This window comes from Salmo trutta, chromosome 30 (genome assembly GCF_901001165.1).
Source record: "Salmo trutta chromosome 30, fSalTru1.1, whole genome shotgun sequence".
NCBI classification, from domain to species: Eukaryota; Metazoa; Chordata; class Actinopteri; order Salmoniformes; family Salmonidae; genus Salmo; species Salmo trutta.
The window spans coordinates 26,607,191-26,622,129 of record NC_042986.1 but is presented as its reverse complement, the minus strand read 5'-3'; the positions used below and the strand labels follow the sequence as shown (position 1 = coordinate 26,622,129).

Sequence of the window (14,939 nt, the reverse complement as noted above, 5' to 3'; positions counted from 1 at the left end):
GTAATTACTTCGCTACTATGGCCTATTTATTGCCTTACCTCCTCACGCCATTTGCACACACTTTATATAGACTTTTTCTATTATGTTATTGACTGTGTGTTTATTCCATGTGTAACTCTGTGTTGTTGTTTGTGTTGCACTGCTTTGCTTTATCTTGGCCAGGTCACAGTTGTAAATGAGAACTTGTTCTCAACTGGCCTACCTGGTTAAATAAAGGTCGAAATAAATAAATAATTTCCAAAAAACTTCACATTGAGGGCATGTATCATTACTGTTGCTCCTATCTAAAATATATCTTGTGTCTTGCCTAACCAGTGAATGTGTGGCTGTGACCATCCTGTCAGCACTGTTTGATATCTTTTACTGCAGATAAAAACCAAGTCAACCTGAAGTGTGGGTGTCCGGGTGGCTATATAAAGTTGGTTACACCAGGCGCACAAGTTTGTGTCAAGAACTGCAACGCTGCTGGATTCTTTCTCGCTCAACAGTCTCCCATGTGTATTAAGAATGGTCCACCACCCAAAGGACATCCAGCCAACATGACACCACTGTGGGAAGCATTGGAGTCAACATGTGCCAGCATCCCTGTGGAACGCTTTCAACACCTTGTAAGGTCCATGCCCCAGCGATTTGAAGCTGCTCTGAGGGTAAAAAGCAGGAGGGTGTGCAACTCAATATTAGAAAGGTGTCCTTAATGTTTTGTACACTCAGTGTAGATCTGACATGCAACACATAATTGATGAATGGGATAACAACACTGTCTGTACTACCTCAACCTCAACCTTGGTGAAGACGTGTGTTTTTAAAATAGATATGAGTTCTAGGTGAGAACTGGAGAATATCAGATTTCATACTGTAGCTGCGGATTAGAAATATAATTTGTCACTATTCAAACACTACCTGCCATTCAATATGCTATGTTTTTGTAGAAAGGTCAATCACATTTTGGTCTACTTTCCTACATGTACATCTCTGAAGAACAGCTTTTAGCCAATCTGCTTCATACAAAACTCTCCACAGTAGTTCTAGTGAGAGCGTTTACCATTGAAAACTGGTCACTTTAATAATGTTTACATAGTGTTTGTTGTACTGAAATTGTTTCTGTAGTTAGAAACATATTAGATTAGCATTCCTGCAGCATTATTTTGTTGAAATGTTATTTGATCTCTAAGAAATTAAAATAGTTGATTACTCACTTTATACAGTGTATGTACGTACATACTGTTTTCTCTACGTAGCTCATCCTATATACTGTAACTTCTGCTGTACATACCCTTTCCTACTTATACTGTATATTGTCCATACTGTCTATACACACCACGGATCTATATTCAGGACTATGACATTGCTTGACGTAAACCCCAGAAGTAATTATTTATCATGAGAGGGCCATAAACAATAACTAATAATGCTGCGTACTCCAAGAAAGTGTCAAATTTCACCATTCTGGTAAAAATAGTTGTAAATTGCTGAGGTGTAGTCACTTTTGAGGGCTCAAGCTCTTCTTGTTTCTTCTTTTATATTTAATTGTATTTATTATTTTACTGTTAGACACTTACTGCACTGCTGGAACTAGAAACATACGCATTTCACTGTACCTGCATTAACATCTGCTAATCTGTGAACGCGACAAATAAACTTTGATTAGATATGTTTTGGTTGGTCGCAGTGCCTTACCTTCACCACGGTAACCATGCCGTCATTGGTGTGTGGGTCGGTGATGATGGTGAAGTGACCTATGGGGTCACCGCTGATGATCCTGTATACAGCGTTCCAGTTGGGCGAGCGTGGCTGGTCGCGGTCAATCACGGTCAGGTTGGCAACCGCAACATTGATCCGGTTCTCTGGAACCTCCCCCGAAAACTGTGAGGGGAAAGAAAAAGGGAGAGAGAGATTAGAGGAAGTTAGAGGAAATCTTCTCCTTTGTAGGCTAATGGCTTAGTTATCATGTCACTCCACAAACTACTCCAGAGCATTAAACTAACTAAACACCCAACTGTCCTCTGCCTCCACGTTCTGTCTTGTTCTGAATAATTTTTTTGTTGCGCCCTCCTACTCCCATCTTTGGTGAGAACAGAGTATTCTTCCTTTCTGTTCTTCTAAGAGACTGAGGGAGGGAGAGAGAGAGCAAGGGATGGAGGGAGATAAAAGGCCTGATTTTGGGAGGGCTCAAGCAGCAGTGTGCATGTGTTTGTGCCTCTTTCTGAGTGGGTTTTAGAGGTTCTCTCACAGCAGAAACGTGCTTTGTCCTGATAAGACCACACAGCGAAGAGTGAGCTGCTGCCTGTCATGCATCTGTCTGTAATGGTTGGGAACTGATCACAGCTCTACAGCCGTTACAAGGTCAGGGGACTCTCGCTGTATGCCTGGACTGTACACAATAACAACATTAGCCATCTTACCTACCCCTGACCCCCCAAATACCCCCTAACAACCTTACCTCAGCCCCTATCCACCCTATCACCAGCACTAGCAGAGGGGCACGGGGGAACAGGCCGGCATGGTTTCTGCGTCTTTCTTCATCTCGTCATAGCAACAGGCGTGTAGTACAGCTATAGCGCCGCCACACAGAGTCACCGTGTCGTCATGGGTAACAGGCATGGAGGAGCTGTTGAGCCTCTTATGGTGAGTGTGGGATATCAAAGAGTAAAGCCCCGGCCTAAACACTCCCAACAGACTATAATACCCTGCCATGCCCTCACAGAGACACAAAGAGACACAGAGACACACAGAGACCCAGCACACAGACACAGGCAGATTAGGGAGCTGTGGCAAGAGGGTTGTCTATAGAGAACCAATGACATTCTTAAGGAAACAGAGGGGTGGTCCTGTTGGTCTGCTAGGATTGGGTAAAGAGGCAGCATGTGTGTGTACACTCTTAACTAAGTCTACTTTGCCGCTGCTATCGGCTAGGCCAGGGTATACTCCATACTAATTTGAGAAAATGTATCTCTGTAATAGGGACATGTAGGGACCATATATAACCACACTAAGGCAGGGGGGTGTACGGGAGGCAGGGGCGGTGTAGGGGAGGCAGGGGGAGGTGTAGTGGAGGCAGGGGCGGTGTAGGGGAGGCAGGGGGCAGGGAGAGGTGTAGTGGAGGCAGGCGGAGGTGTAGGTGGAGGTGTAAGGGAGGCAGGGGGAGGTGTAAGGGAGGCAGGTGGAGGTGTAAGGGAGGCAGGGGGAGGTGTAAGGGAGGCAGGGGGAGGTGTAAGGGAGGCAGGGGGAGGTGTATGGACGGCAGGGGGAGATGTAGGGGGAGGTGTAAGGGAGGCAGGGGGAGGTGTACGGGAGGCAGGGGGAGGTGTATGGGAGGCAGGGGGAGGTGTAGGGGAGGGCGGGGGAGATGTAGGGGAGGCTGGGGGAGGTGTAGGTGGAGGCAGGGGGAGGTGTAGGGGAGGTGTAGGGGGAGGCAGGGGAGGTGTAGGGGGAGGAGTAGGGGAGGGTGTACGGGGGGCAGGGGGAGGTGTAGGGGAGGAAGGGGGAGGTGTAGGGGAGGCTGGGGGAGGTGTAGGGGGAGGTATAGGGAGAAGTATAGGGAGAAGTAGGGAGAAGTAGGGGGAGGCGGGGAGAGGCAGAGGGAGAGAGGGGGGTGGCAGGGTGATTCATCATGGGGCTCAGGTGATGTAAGGATGAGGCAGGAGAACAAGATGCAGGCAAAGCTGGTGTTCCTACTGGCTGAGGTTATTCCTCACTACTGAGCATGGGGTACACACACATGCATGCACGCACACAAACACGTCTACTTTTTTCTAAAACTCACAGGAATAAACAACACACCAATACACACACACATAAGCTGTGTTCGAATACCCATACTAACGTACTGTATAGCACATACTTATTAATGAGTTTATACTACATACTATACGTTCATTTTAGTATACTGTAAACGAACGGTATCCTTTCAGTTGATGGTACTAGCGCTTCGCCTGTCTCCCGGAAGTTGATGCTGTTGCTATGCAACTTCTGGCTAGCTTGTTAGCATAACAAATTACTAACTAGACATCTTACGACTTCATTAACAATGTCCATTGAGAATGCACAATGACCATCCCACTTAGCTATGCTAAGAATGACGTGAATAATCAAGTCAATAAACTTTGGGTAGTTAGTTAGATAGCATATAGTTAATATACTGCCAAGTTCGATGTATTAGTAGCCAACTAATGTTATGTGGCTAGCTAACATACCGGTACATACTGCTGTAATGATATGCTATGCGGTTCGTAAGAATAGCGTAGCTAACAAATTGTCAGCCAACATAAAGTATATCGTAACTTATTTGAAAAGTCATTACTTTATTACATTGCTCAACATTTTCTTAACATTTGTCATAATTAGTTGAAGCAATGAATTTGTATCTGCTCTCATTGGACTTTGGCAGCATATTTTCCACCATTTTCTTCAAATCTGAAAACGTTGTGAAGCCACGCCCATTTTCTGAAGAATTGCATTATGGGCCCTTAAAGCACGGAAATAGTGTCCACTGCTTGTATACTTCGTATTTTGGGTGAATGTAGTTCGACATCCGGGAACTTTTAGCATACTAATTATATCCATACTTTGACCAATAAACATACTACATATTCAATTTACGTCACAAATAGTATGATCAGTGCGGTTAGTATGAGTATTCAAACACAGCAATACCCTATTACAGATAATCACACAAACAGACAAACACATCCACTTTGAAACACACACAAACTCCACCCACTGCCTGTCTGCCCACCTTGAAAAATAGGCCAGCCTCTGATAGGCCTGATGAAATATTAATCTCAAACATTAAAGAGAAATTCCCCAAACGTTCTATTTCTGCGACGCTTTGATAGATTTACTGCAAACCCTAAATATTTGCATAATGGCCTGCGTTGTCGACAAAATTGATTTTATGTAGCCTACTGGTGAACTGAATGATTTATAGAGGGAGCTTGTAAAAAGTGCTCTGCTCATCGTGGTTCCAAGACCTTTACTTTGCAAAATAACAGGGCCAATCATCATCAATATCAGCCAGAACATTTATTTAGCTACCCCCAACTGTGCTGGATGATTGAAATGCACTTTAATCCGCAAAAATACAGTGGATGAGACTCTATCCGTTACAAACTACTATCATCAATACGCTACCACAACTGTAGCATCCTAATGCAGTAAAAAAGGGTCTGATTTAAAATGGGACTGACTGTGTGTGTATGTTCTCCGAATGGACATGGTATAGCTAGAATAGTACATCATATCTAATACTGTAGCTCCTTAGTCGCTTCTTACCTACCATGCTCTTTTCACTCTCTTCTCCTTTAACCCACCGACAGAGGAAGACAGTGAATATCCCTTTGAGCATGGTGAAGTTATTCATTACACTTTGGATGCTGTATCAATACACCCAATACACCCAAAGATACAGGCATCCTTCCTAACTCAGTTGCTAACTCAGATGTTTTCACCATGAGGCCAATTGTGACTTGAAAACAGTTACAGAGTTTAATTGCTGTGATAGGAGAAAACTTAGGATGGAACAACAATGTATTGTAGTTACTCCACAATACTAACCTAATTGACAGAGTAAAAATAAGGATGCCTGTACAGAATACAAATATTCCAAAACATGCATCATGTTTGCAATAAGGCACTAAAGTAAAACTGCAAAGAATGTGGCAAAGAAATGTACTTTATGTCCTGAATACAAACTGTTATGTTTGAGGCAAACACAACACATCACTGAGTACAACTCTTCATATTTTAAAGCATGGTGGAAGCTTCATTATGTTATGGGAATGCATGTCATTGGCAAGGATGATATGATAAAAAGACTAGAGCTAAGCACAAGCAAAATCCTAGGGAAAACCTGGTTCAGTCTGCTTTCCACCAGACACTGAGAGACAAATTCACCTTTCAGCAGGACAATAACCTAAAACAACAGGCCAAAAATACAGTGCACTGGAGTTGCTTACCAAGACGACATTGAATGTTCCTGAGTGGCCTAGTTAGAGTTTTGACTTAAATCGGCTTGAAAATCTACAGAAAGACTTGAAAATAGCTGTCTAGTATTGATCAACAACCAACTTGACAGAGCTTGAAGAAGTACAAAAATAATAAGATGCAAATATTGTACAATCCATGTGTGCAAAGCTCTTAGAGACTTACCCAGAAAGACTTACAGTTGTAATAGCTGCCAAAGGTGATTCTTTCATGTACTGATATTTTAGTGTTTAATTTTTATAAATGTTTTACAATTGTTCAAATTTTACACTTTAACAATACAGTGAAGTTTGTGTAGACCGTTGACAAAATGTTTTAATTAAATCCATTTTAATCCCACTTTGTAACACAACAAAATGTGGAAAAAGTCAAGGGGTGAGAATACAGTACTTTCTGAAGACACTGTATGTGTGAAGCATCATAATCTATACTGTTAGGTTATCTTTCTGATGTCCCTTTCTTTCCTCTCACTTCTGTCTCTTACCTTTCTTATATCCCTGTCTTCCCTGCTCTCTCCCCATCTCCCTCTCTCTTGCTAAATGTCCTTCGTTCCTCCCCTCTCAGTGCTCTCCTAATGATTGTACCGTGAAGCTCTTCACCTGAATAAGCTGTTTCCTGTTGCACTGGAGCGCTGATAAACAGCTGAATTAATCAGCTCAGATCACCCCCTGGGCCAAGGAATCATTGCTCCCTATACACCATTGTGTCAAGCACCTCGCTGTAGAAATTAGTGCCAGAAAATCCCCTTACTTACTGTTTCCTCTCAGCTAACCCTCCATTACTCTTTTAGCCATCCTACCCATTCCAGCCATCTGGATAACAAATAACTTTTGGAGTTTTCTCAGTTCCCAACTATCAGGAATACTGCTTCTACTCCCTGCCTCCCCCCACCTCCCACCTCCACCCCTCCTCGCCCCACCCCACCTCCCCTATCCCTGCATCCCTCCCCTCACCATCCACACATTTGCTATGTCTGACAGCATAGTGCCTCCAGGGTACGACTGTGTGTGTGTCTGTCTCTATGGTGTGTGCGTGTGCATGCACTTTTTGAGACCAGGCTTGGTTAAGAGGTACTCATCACTGCTGGGGGAACTATAACAATCAACATTCCCCGGGTAACCAGAAGATGTATGGATATGTTGGCAGCAATGTGTGCTAGTCTCCATGCCGTTTGATCACACACTTCATTCTTTACTTTGATTTGGTCCTGTGCCTCCAGGAATGACCTTTTCTTTTATATATGTTAAGGATCATCCTCATAACCATTATCACCACTATTATCATAAGTAGGTCTACTTGCTATTGTTTTCTGGGTGATGAAAGCTGAAGATTGGGCATTTATTTCACTCAGGTCAGGTGTGTGTGCTTTCTCTGAGATGATGCAAGGGCTGTGTTTCACCCCTTCCCCTCTCCCGCTCTCCTCATCCCTCTCATCTTCTACCCTTCTCCCTGACTTCCACTCCTCCATCTCCCATACCTTCCCCATCTCCCCCCCCTTTCCCTCCCCCTCCATGTTCCTCTCCTCTCTCTCTTCCCTCCACTCACAGTTCTGGAGGTGAGCTCGGGTGGATTGTCATTGATATCTGTGACAGAGATGATGGCGGTGGCCGTGTTGGACAGGCCAAAGTTTAGGTTGCCCTCCATGTCCGTGGCCTGGACGATGATGCTGTACTGGGACACTTTCTACAAGACAAACACACAGAGAGAAGAATATAAACAGTTAAGCAGAGCAACCAGTGATCAAACATACACAGAGTCAAACAAAGCACTCAATGGTCAATTACACCGAGTGTACAAAACATTAGGGACTCTTTCCATGACATAGACTGACCAGGTGAATCCAGGTGAAATCTATGATCCCTTATTGATGTCACTTGTTAAATCCTCTTCAATCAGTGTAGAGGAAGTTAAGGAGACAGGTTAAATAATTCATTTTAAGCCTTGAGACAATTGTGTGAGACAAATGTGTGCCATTCACAGGGTGAATGAGCAAGACAAAATATTCAAGTGCCTTTGAATGGGGTATGGTAGTAGGTGCCAGGCAAACCAGTTTGAGTGTGACAAGAACTGCGACGCTGCTGGGTTTCCTGTGTGTGGAATGGTCCACCACCCAAAGGAAATCCAGCCAACTTGACGCAACTGTGGGAAGCATTGGAGTCAACATCGGCCAGCATCCCTGTGGAACGCTGGACACCTTGTAGAGTCCATGTCCTGACGAATTGAGGCGATTCTCAGGGCAATAGGGGATGGTGCAACTCAATATTAGGAAGTTGTTCCTAATGTTTTGTGTACTCAATGTATAAACAATTGCATAATGAGTACAAGGAGGTCAATGTATAATTTTCTTTAGGTTGTGCAGAAACAATAATCCATTTTACATACACCCATAGTTCTCTCCTCAGCAACAAACCTTGAGCCTGGTGACAGCTTTGCCAGTGTGGGCTGGTCTGTCTGACGTAATTAGAAGCAAAGGGATTCGTTTATCCCCTCCCCTGTTCTTCCTACTCTACACCTTACACCTGTACCTTAGCCCCTATCCTGGGCCCCATCACTCACCTTAATGGGAGCCCAGGCACTTTGAAAAGGAACACTGTGGTGAAATTGTTCTTGGAGCTGTGTGTAGGGCTGTGCCGGTCATGACATTTTGTCAGCTGGTAATTGTCAAGCAAATTACTGCAGGTCTCACGGTAATTGACCGTTAATTAGCATAAACACGTTTAGCATCTCCTGGCTTCCACACATAGCCTACAAGCCACTGATGCAGACCTTTGGAACATCTCCATTTTAGAAAGTGTAATGTAATCCATCTACACCATCACAATAAATCCATTATATATTTAGACAGGTCTAAAGAAATATGATATGAAGAAAATGTAGTCTATTTCGGATGGACAGAATAGCATACTCTGAGTTGTCCTTATGTTAGGCCCTGATATGGCTACACTAGTTAATTTAGCAGACAAGATTTGCTTAGAATTCTGTGGCAATCTTTTAAATTATTTGATATAATGAAGAACACAATTGAACACAGCTTAATAAAATAGAAAGGATATTTTCTTCAAACGTTTTCAAAGAAAGTGCACACGTGGCTATTCTGTGTTGAGCGGTTAACAACAAAACTGATCCTCCTATATGCTTAATTTAGAGTATCACAACTTTATTTGTGATACAAACGTTGGGCTATATGTTTTGATGTTTAATACATTCTACGGCTGCATGATGGAACTCCAATGATGATTTGAAAAAAGTTGCAAGCTGCACACATTTTATCAGTCTCTAATTCACAATTTGACGAGCACTTGATAATATCCTCACCAGGCCTCAAATTTCCCGGCAGCATCCCCCTTGTGTGGCCATAATGCACCCTAAAAAAATCCATGCCTTTTGTGGCCAAAGTGGCCATTGTGCCCTTGGGTTGAATATAATAAACTAATTATAATTCCCTTCTCCTGTCTGCGGTGCTCCAAAGCACCTCTCACTCACATGGCTCTCTCAGATGTAGCCAATGCCCGTCACGTGATCAGGTCCTTTTCACAGGTATTTCACCTAAGAAGTAGGCTACAAGTGAATGAAATCAAATCAAATTTTATTGGTCACATACACATATTTAGCAGATGTTATTGCGGGTGTAGCAAAATGCTTGTGTTCCTATCTCCAACAGTGCAGTAATATCTAACAATACACAACAATACACACAAATCTAAAAGTAAAAGAACAGAATTAAGAAATATATAAATAAACTCAGCAAAAAATAAACGTCCCTTTTTCAGGACCCTGTCTTTCAAAGATAATTAGTAAAAATCCAAATAACTTCACAGATCTTCATTGTAAAGGGTTTAAACACTGTTCCCCATGTTTGTTCAATGAACCTAAGGCTAGGCGTCCCGCTAACGGGACAACTTCCGGTGAAACTAGAGAGCGCGCAATTCAAGTAAATAATCATAAAGATTATGGATATTAAACATTTATGTACATACAAGTGTCTTATATTGGTTAAAAGCTTAAATTCTTGTTAATGTCCGATTTACAGTAGGCATTACAGCGAAAGCATTCCATACGATTGTATGAGGACGGCGCCCCACATCAAAATATTTTTCCACCAGCACAGGTTTAATAAATTCACAAATAGTGATTAAATATTCACTTACTTTTTGAAAATCTTCCTCTGATTTGTCATCCAAAGGGTCCCAGCTACAACATGTCGTGTCGTTTTATTAGATAAAATCCTTCTTTATATCCCAAAAAGTCAGTTTAGTTGGCGCCATCGATTTGAGTAATCCACTCATTCAACATGCAGAGAAAGGAATCCAAAAAGCTACTGCTAAACTGTTAAAACAAGTCAAAATACGTTTTTATTTAATCCTCAGATACCCTAAAATGTAATTAAACTAAAACATTTCATACGGAAAGAAGCATGTTCAATAGGAAAACGATATTAGCAGGCGCGTGTCCTCTTCATTGCGTGCGCATACACTGATTTCTAAGTCTGTGTCCCTGTATCAAAACTCGTTAGGAATTGCATACCGGGAGCTAGATTACATTTTTACCAAAACGTTCCATTGGAAGAGCATGTGCTCTCAAAAAAAAAAGATTTCCGGTTGGTTTTTATTTGGATTTTCTCCTACCATATCTATTGTGTTATACTCTCTTACATTATATTAACATTTCTACAAACTCAAGTGTTTTCCAATGATACCAATTATATGCATATCCTGGCTTCAGGGTCTGAGCAACAGGCAGTTTAACAGGCAGTTTACTTTGGGCATGTCAGTCAGGCGGAAATTGAGAAAAATAGACCCTATCCTGAAGAATCATAAACAATTAATGAACATGCACCTGTGGAACGGTCGCTAAGACACTAACAGCTTACAGACGTTAGGCAATTAAGGTCACAGTTATGAAAACGTAGGACACTAAAGAGGTCTTTCTACTGACTCTGAAAAACACCAAAAGAAAGATGCCCAGGGTCCCTGCTCATCTGTGTGAACGTGCCTTAGGCATGCTGCAAGAGGCATGAGGACTGCAGATGTGGCCAGGGCAATAAATTGCTATGTCCGTACTGTGAGACGCCTAAGACAGTGCTACAGGGAGACAGGACGGACAGCTGATTGTCCTCGCAGTGGCAGACCACGTGTAACAACACCTGCGCAGAATCGGTACATTCGAACATCACACCTGCGGGACAGGTACCGGATGGCAACAACAACGGCCCGAGTTACACCAGGAACGCACAATCCCTCCATCAGTGCTCAGACTGTCCGCAATAGGCTGAGAGAGGCTGGACTGAGGGCTTGTAGTAGGCCTGTTGTAAGGCAGGTCCTCACCAGACATCACTGGCAACAATGTCACCTATGGGCACAAACCCACCGTCGCTGGACCAGACAGGACTGGCAAAAAGTGCTCTTCACTGACGAGTCGCGGTTTTGTCTCACCAGGGGGGATGGTCGGATTCGTGTTTATCGTCGAAGGAATAAGCGTTACACCGAGGCCTGTACTCTGGAGCAGGATCGATTTGGAGATGGAGGAACCGTCATGGTCTGGGGCGGTGTGTCACTTTAAAGTGACCAGTTCCATTTAAAGTGACCAGTGATTCCATGTCTATGTACATAGGGCAGCAGCCAGGTCGCAGTTGTGAGTGATGGCTATTTAACAATCTGATGGCCTTGATATAGAAGCTGTTTTTCAGTCTTTTGGTCCCAGACCTGTACTGACCTCGCCTTCTGGATGATAGCGTGGTGAACAGGTTGCGGTGGTGCAGTTGCCGTACCGGGCTGTGATACATCTAAATTGTACATATGTAAAAGTTTGTGAGGGTCTTAGGGGCCAAGCCTAATTTCTTCAGCCTCCTGAGGTTGAAGAGGTGCTGTTTCACCACCATCTGTGTGGGTGGACCGTTTATGATTGTCATTGATGTGTACGCCGAGGAACTTGAAGCTTTCACCTTCTCCACTGCGATCCCGTTGATATGGATATATCAATATAGAGCGTGCGCTCTCTGTTGTCTCGTGAAGTCCACTATCAAGTCCAAATCCTTCGTTTTGTTGACGTTGAGGGAGAGGTTATTTTCCTGGCACCATTCTGCCAGAGCCCTCACCTCCTCCCTGTAGGCTGTCTCGTTATTGTTGATAATCAGGCCTACAACTGTTGTGTCGCTTGTAAATTTGATGATTGAGTTGGAGGCATGCGTGGCCACACAGTCATGAATGAATAGGGAGTACAGGAGGGGGCTGAGCACACACCTTTGTGGGGCCCCTGTGTTGAGGATCAGCGTAGTGAAGGTGTTGTTTCCTATCTTCACCACCTGGGGGTGCCCTGTCAGGAAGTCCAGGACCTAGTTGCACAGGGCGGGGAACACCGTTCAACTGATGACCGAAATTAGCCTACAGTGGCCCAGGCTGTAGTGATGCCGCAACACTGAGATGCAGTGCCTTAGACAGCTGCGCCACTCGGGAGGCCCCATCAGACTATTCTTAATTTAATGTTATCTTTATATATACTAAATAATATATATTTGTTTTGACTTAAAATGGACCATTATCATACACCTGTCTCGGAACAGGGGCATGGGGAAAAAATACATGTAATCTATGGACTTAAATAGCGAATGGAGTACGCTTTTCCCATGGTTCATTTTCATGCCAGCCAAGTAGGCTATACTCATGTTGTAAAGCAAAGCAATGTGCTTAATATTAGGAAAGTTGATAAATAAATATAGCAGGCCCAGCCTATAGATAGCTTATGGGATTCTCCTCTTTTTAATAGAGGCCATCAAAACTGTTTTCTCATGCAATTGCATAGCCTATAGAAATGTTGTACACCATGAGCTAATGGGCACTCCTTTTCAATTACATTTGCATTGATGTCAGAGTGATTAGACATGGTGGAGGAGGAATAATTTTTCATGGTTCGGGTTAGGCCCCTTAGTTCCAGTGAAGGGAAATCTTTACGCTACAGCATACAATGACATTCTAGACAATTTTGTGCTTCCAACTTTGTGGCAACAGTTTGGGGAAGGCCCTTTTCTGTTTCAGCATGACAATGTCCCTCTGCACAAAGAAAGGTCCGTACAGAAATGGTTTGTCAAGATCGGTGTGGAAGAACTTGACTGGCCTGCACAGAGCTCTGACCTCAACCCCATCAAACACCTTTGGGATGAATTGGAATGCCGACTGCGAGCCAGGCCTAATCACTGAAAAGAAGCAAGTCCCCGCAGCAATGTTCCAACTTCCAGTGGAAAGCCTTCCCAGAAGTTATAGCAGCAAAGAGGGGACCAACTCCATATTAGTGCCCATAATTTTGGAATGAGATGTTTTACGAGCAGTTGTCTGCATACTTTTGGTCATGTAGTTTGTATAGGACCACGGGAAACCACAACAGCTGTGCCACTCTGCTGAGCTGTCCATGGTGCTGCAACCAACCCTTAGAATGCTGAAATATTCAAAGAGATTTGATTATAACGGTATGTACATGTGTTTTTGTGAAAAGTGTTTGTTTGTTTGTGTGTATGTGTGTGTGTGTGTGTGTCCCTCCCTCTCTTCCACCTGTACCAGACTGCTGTTAATGGGCTACAGACAGCAGGCAGGCAGGCAGGCAGGCAGGCAGACAGACAGACAGACAGACAGACAGACAGACAGACAGACAGACAGACAGACAGACAGACAGACAGACAGACAGACAGACAGACAGACAGACAGACAGACAGACAGACAGACAGACAGACAGACAGACAGACAGACAGACAGACAGACAGACAGACAGACAGACAGACAGACAGACAGACAGACAGGGGGGACGGGACCTGTCAGGATAATATGTCTCTTCCCTGGAATTCCCAATTACACTCCCAGTGTCTCCCTCACCTGCTAATTACTGAGTAAATATCCCAATTAGACTGTGACTCCAAATCAGGAGGATTAGACAGCTCAGCTCAGCAGCAGCCTCTCAACCTTCCATAACCACACACACACACACACAGTGACATCCACACATGCACGCACAGATGCTCAGCCACATGGACACACAAGCGTGCACATACACATGCATACATGCACACACACACCCTCCCACATAAACACACATGCTTCCTCTTTATTTTCTTAACATGTTGTCTAGGGGCACTAGCTAGCCTGCCAGCCCCATCAGTGGTGATCTACAGTGTTTACACCAGGCCCACTACTTAGACAAGTCAATAATTATGTAGAGCACCTCGGAACCTCTAAACCACTTCACCATTACACACTACACTGCACTGTACTGTAATGTACTAACTCTACAGAGCTGCTGTCACTGAGTCTACACTTCATAGACCAGGGGGAAACAAAGGGAAAGAGAAAAGGCCCAGAGGCTTGTATCTGAGAAGTCTACAGGTAAAAACAATCAAGAAGGAAAGCGACAGCTAAGGATAAGAAGAGCAGTATAAAGATTGAGGAAGAAGAGAAAGTGTTGAAAGGCATGTGTGTTGTAGGAGAGAGGAGTCAGGGGAGAAAGCGATAGATGAAAGAGGGGTGAGAGGGGGCACACTTAGACATCTGGCTTCTTAGAGAAACCCCGCTTTATGCAAGTCTCTCTTGAGGAGAGGCAGAAAGAGAGACCTTATGGGACTCTAGCCTAACTCTGAAAACTGGGCTAGTAACAGCAACGGCAGTACCACTTTCTCTCTCTCTCTCTCCCTCCTGGTCTGTTAAGTATTTATATTTATGTTTTATGCACTCAGATTTCTGCAAGGGTAAGGGCTTTTTTATCTGTTCTCTATGGGAGTGATGGAGGAAACTTTCTGGCGTACATACATTTGTGTGCTTCAACAGAGATATTGTGTGTTTGTGCAAAAGAAAGAGAGAATGTTGTGTGCATTTCAGTGTGATCTTATTTACAGTGTGTGTGTTTGTGTGTGTGTGTGTGTGTGTGTGTGTGTGTGTGTGTGTGTGTGTGTGTGTGTGTGTGTGTGTGTTAGCTTTAAC

General features: G+C 43.7%; 1 protein-coding gene across 1 annotated transcript in view; it reads right to left on the bottom strand.

Annotated features, from left to right (window-relative positions):
• Positions 1-14,939, bottom strand: part of LOC115168377 (cadherin-4-like) — a 559,301-nt gene that overhangs the window by 42,259 nt on the left and 502,103 nt on the right. Inside the window, exons 9-10 of the mRNA XM_029723578.1 lie at positions 7,528-7,665; positions 1,678-1,863 (exon numbers count right to left, since the gene is read on the bottom strand). Of these exons, the coding sequence (XP_029579438.1) occupies positions 1,678-1,863; positions 7,528-7,665 (324 nt within the window). The remainder of the gene's footprint in view (positions 1-1,677; positions 1,864-7,527; positions 7,666-14,939) is intronic.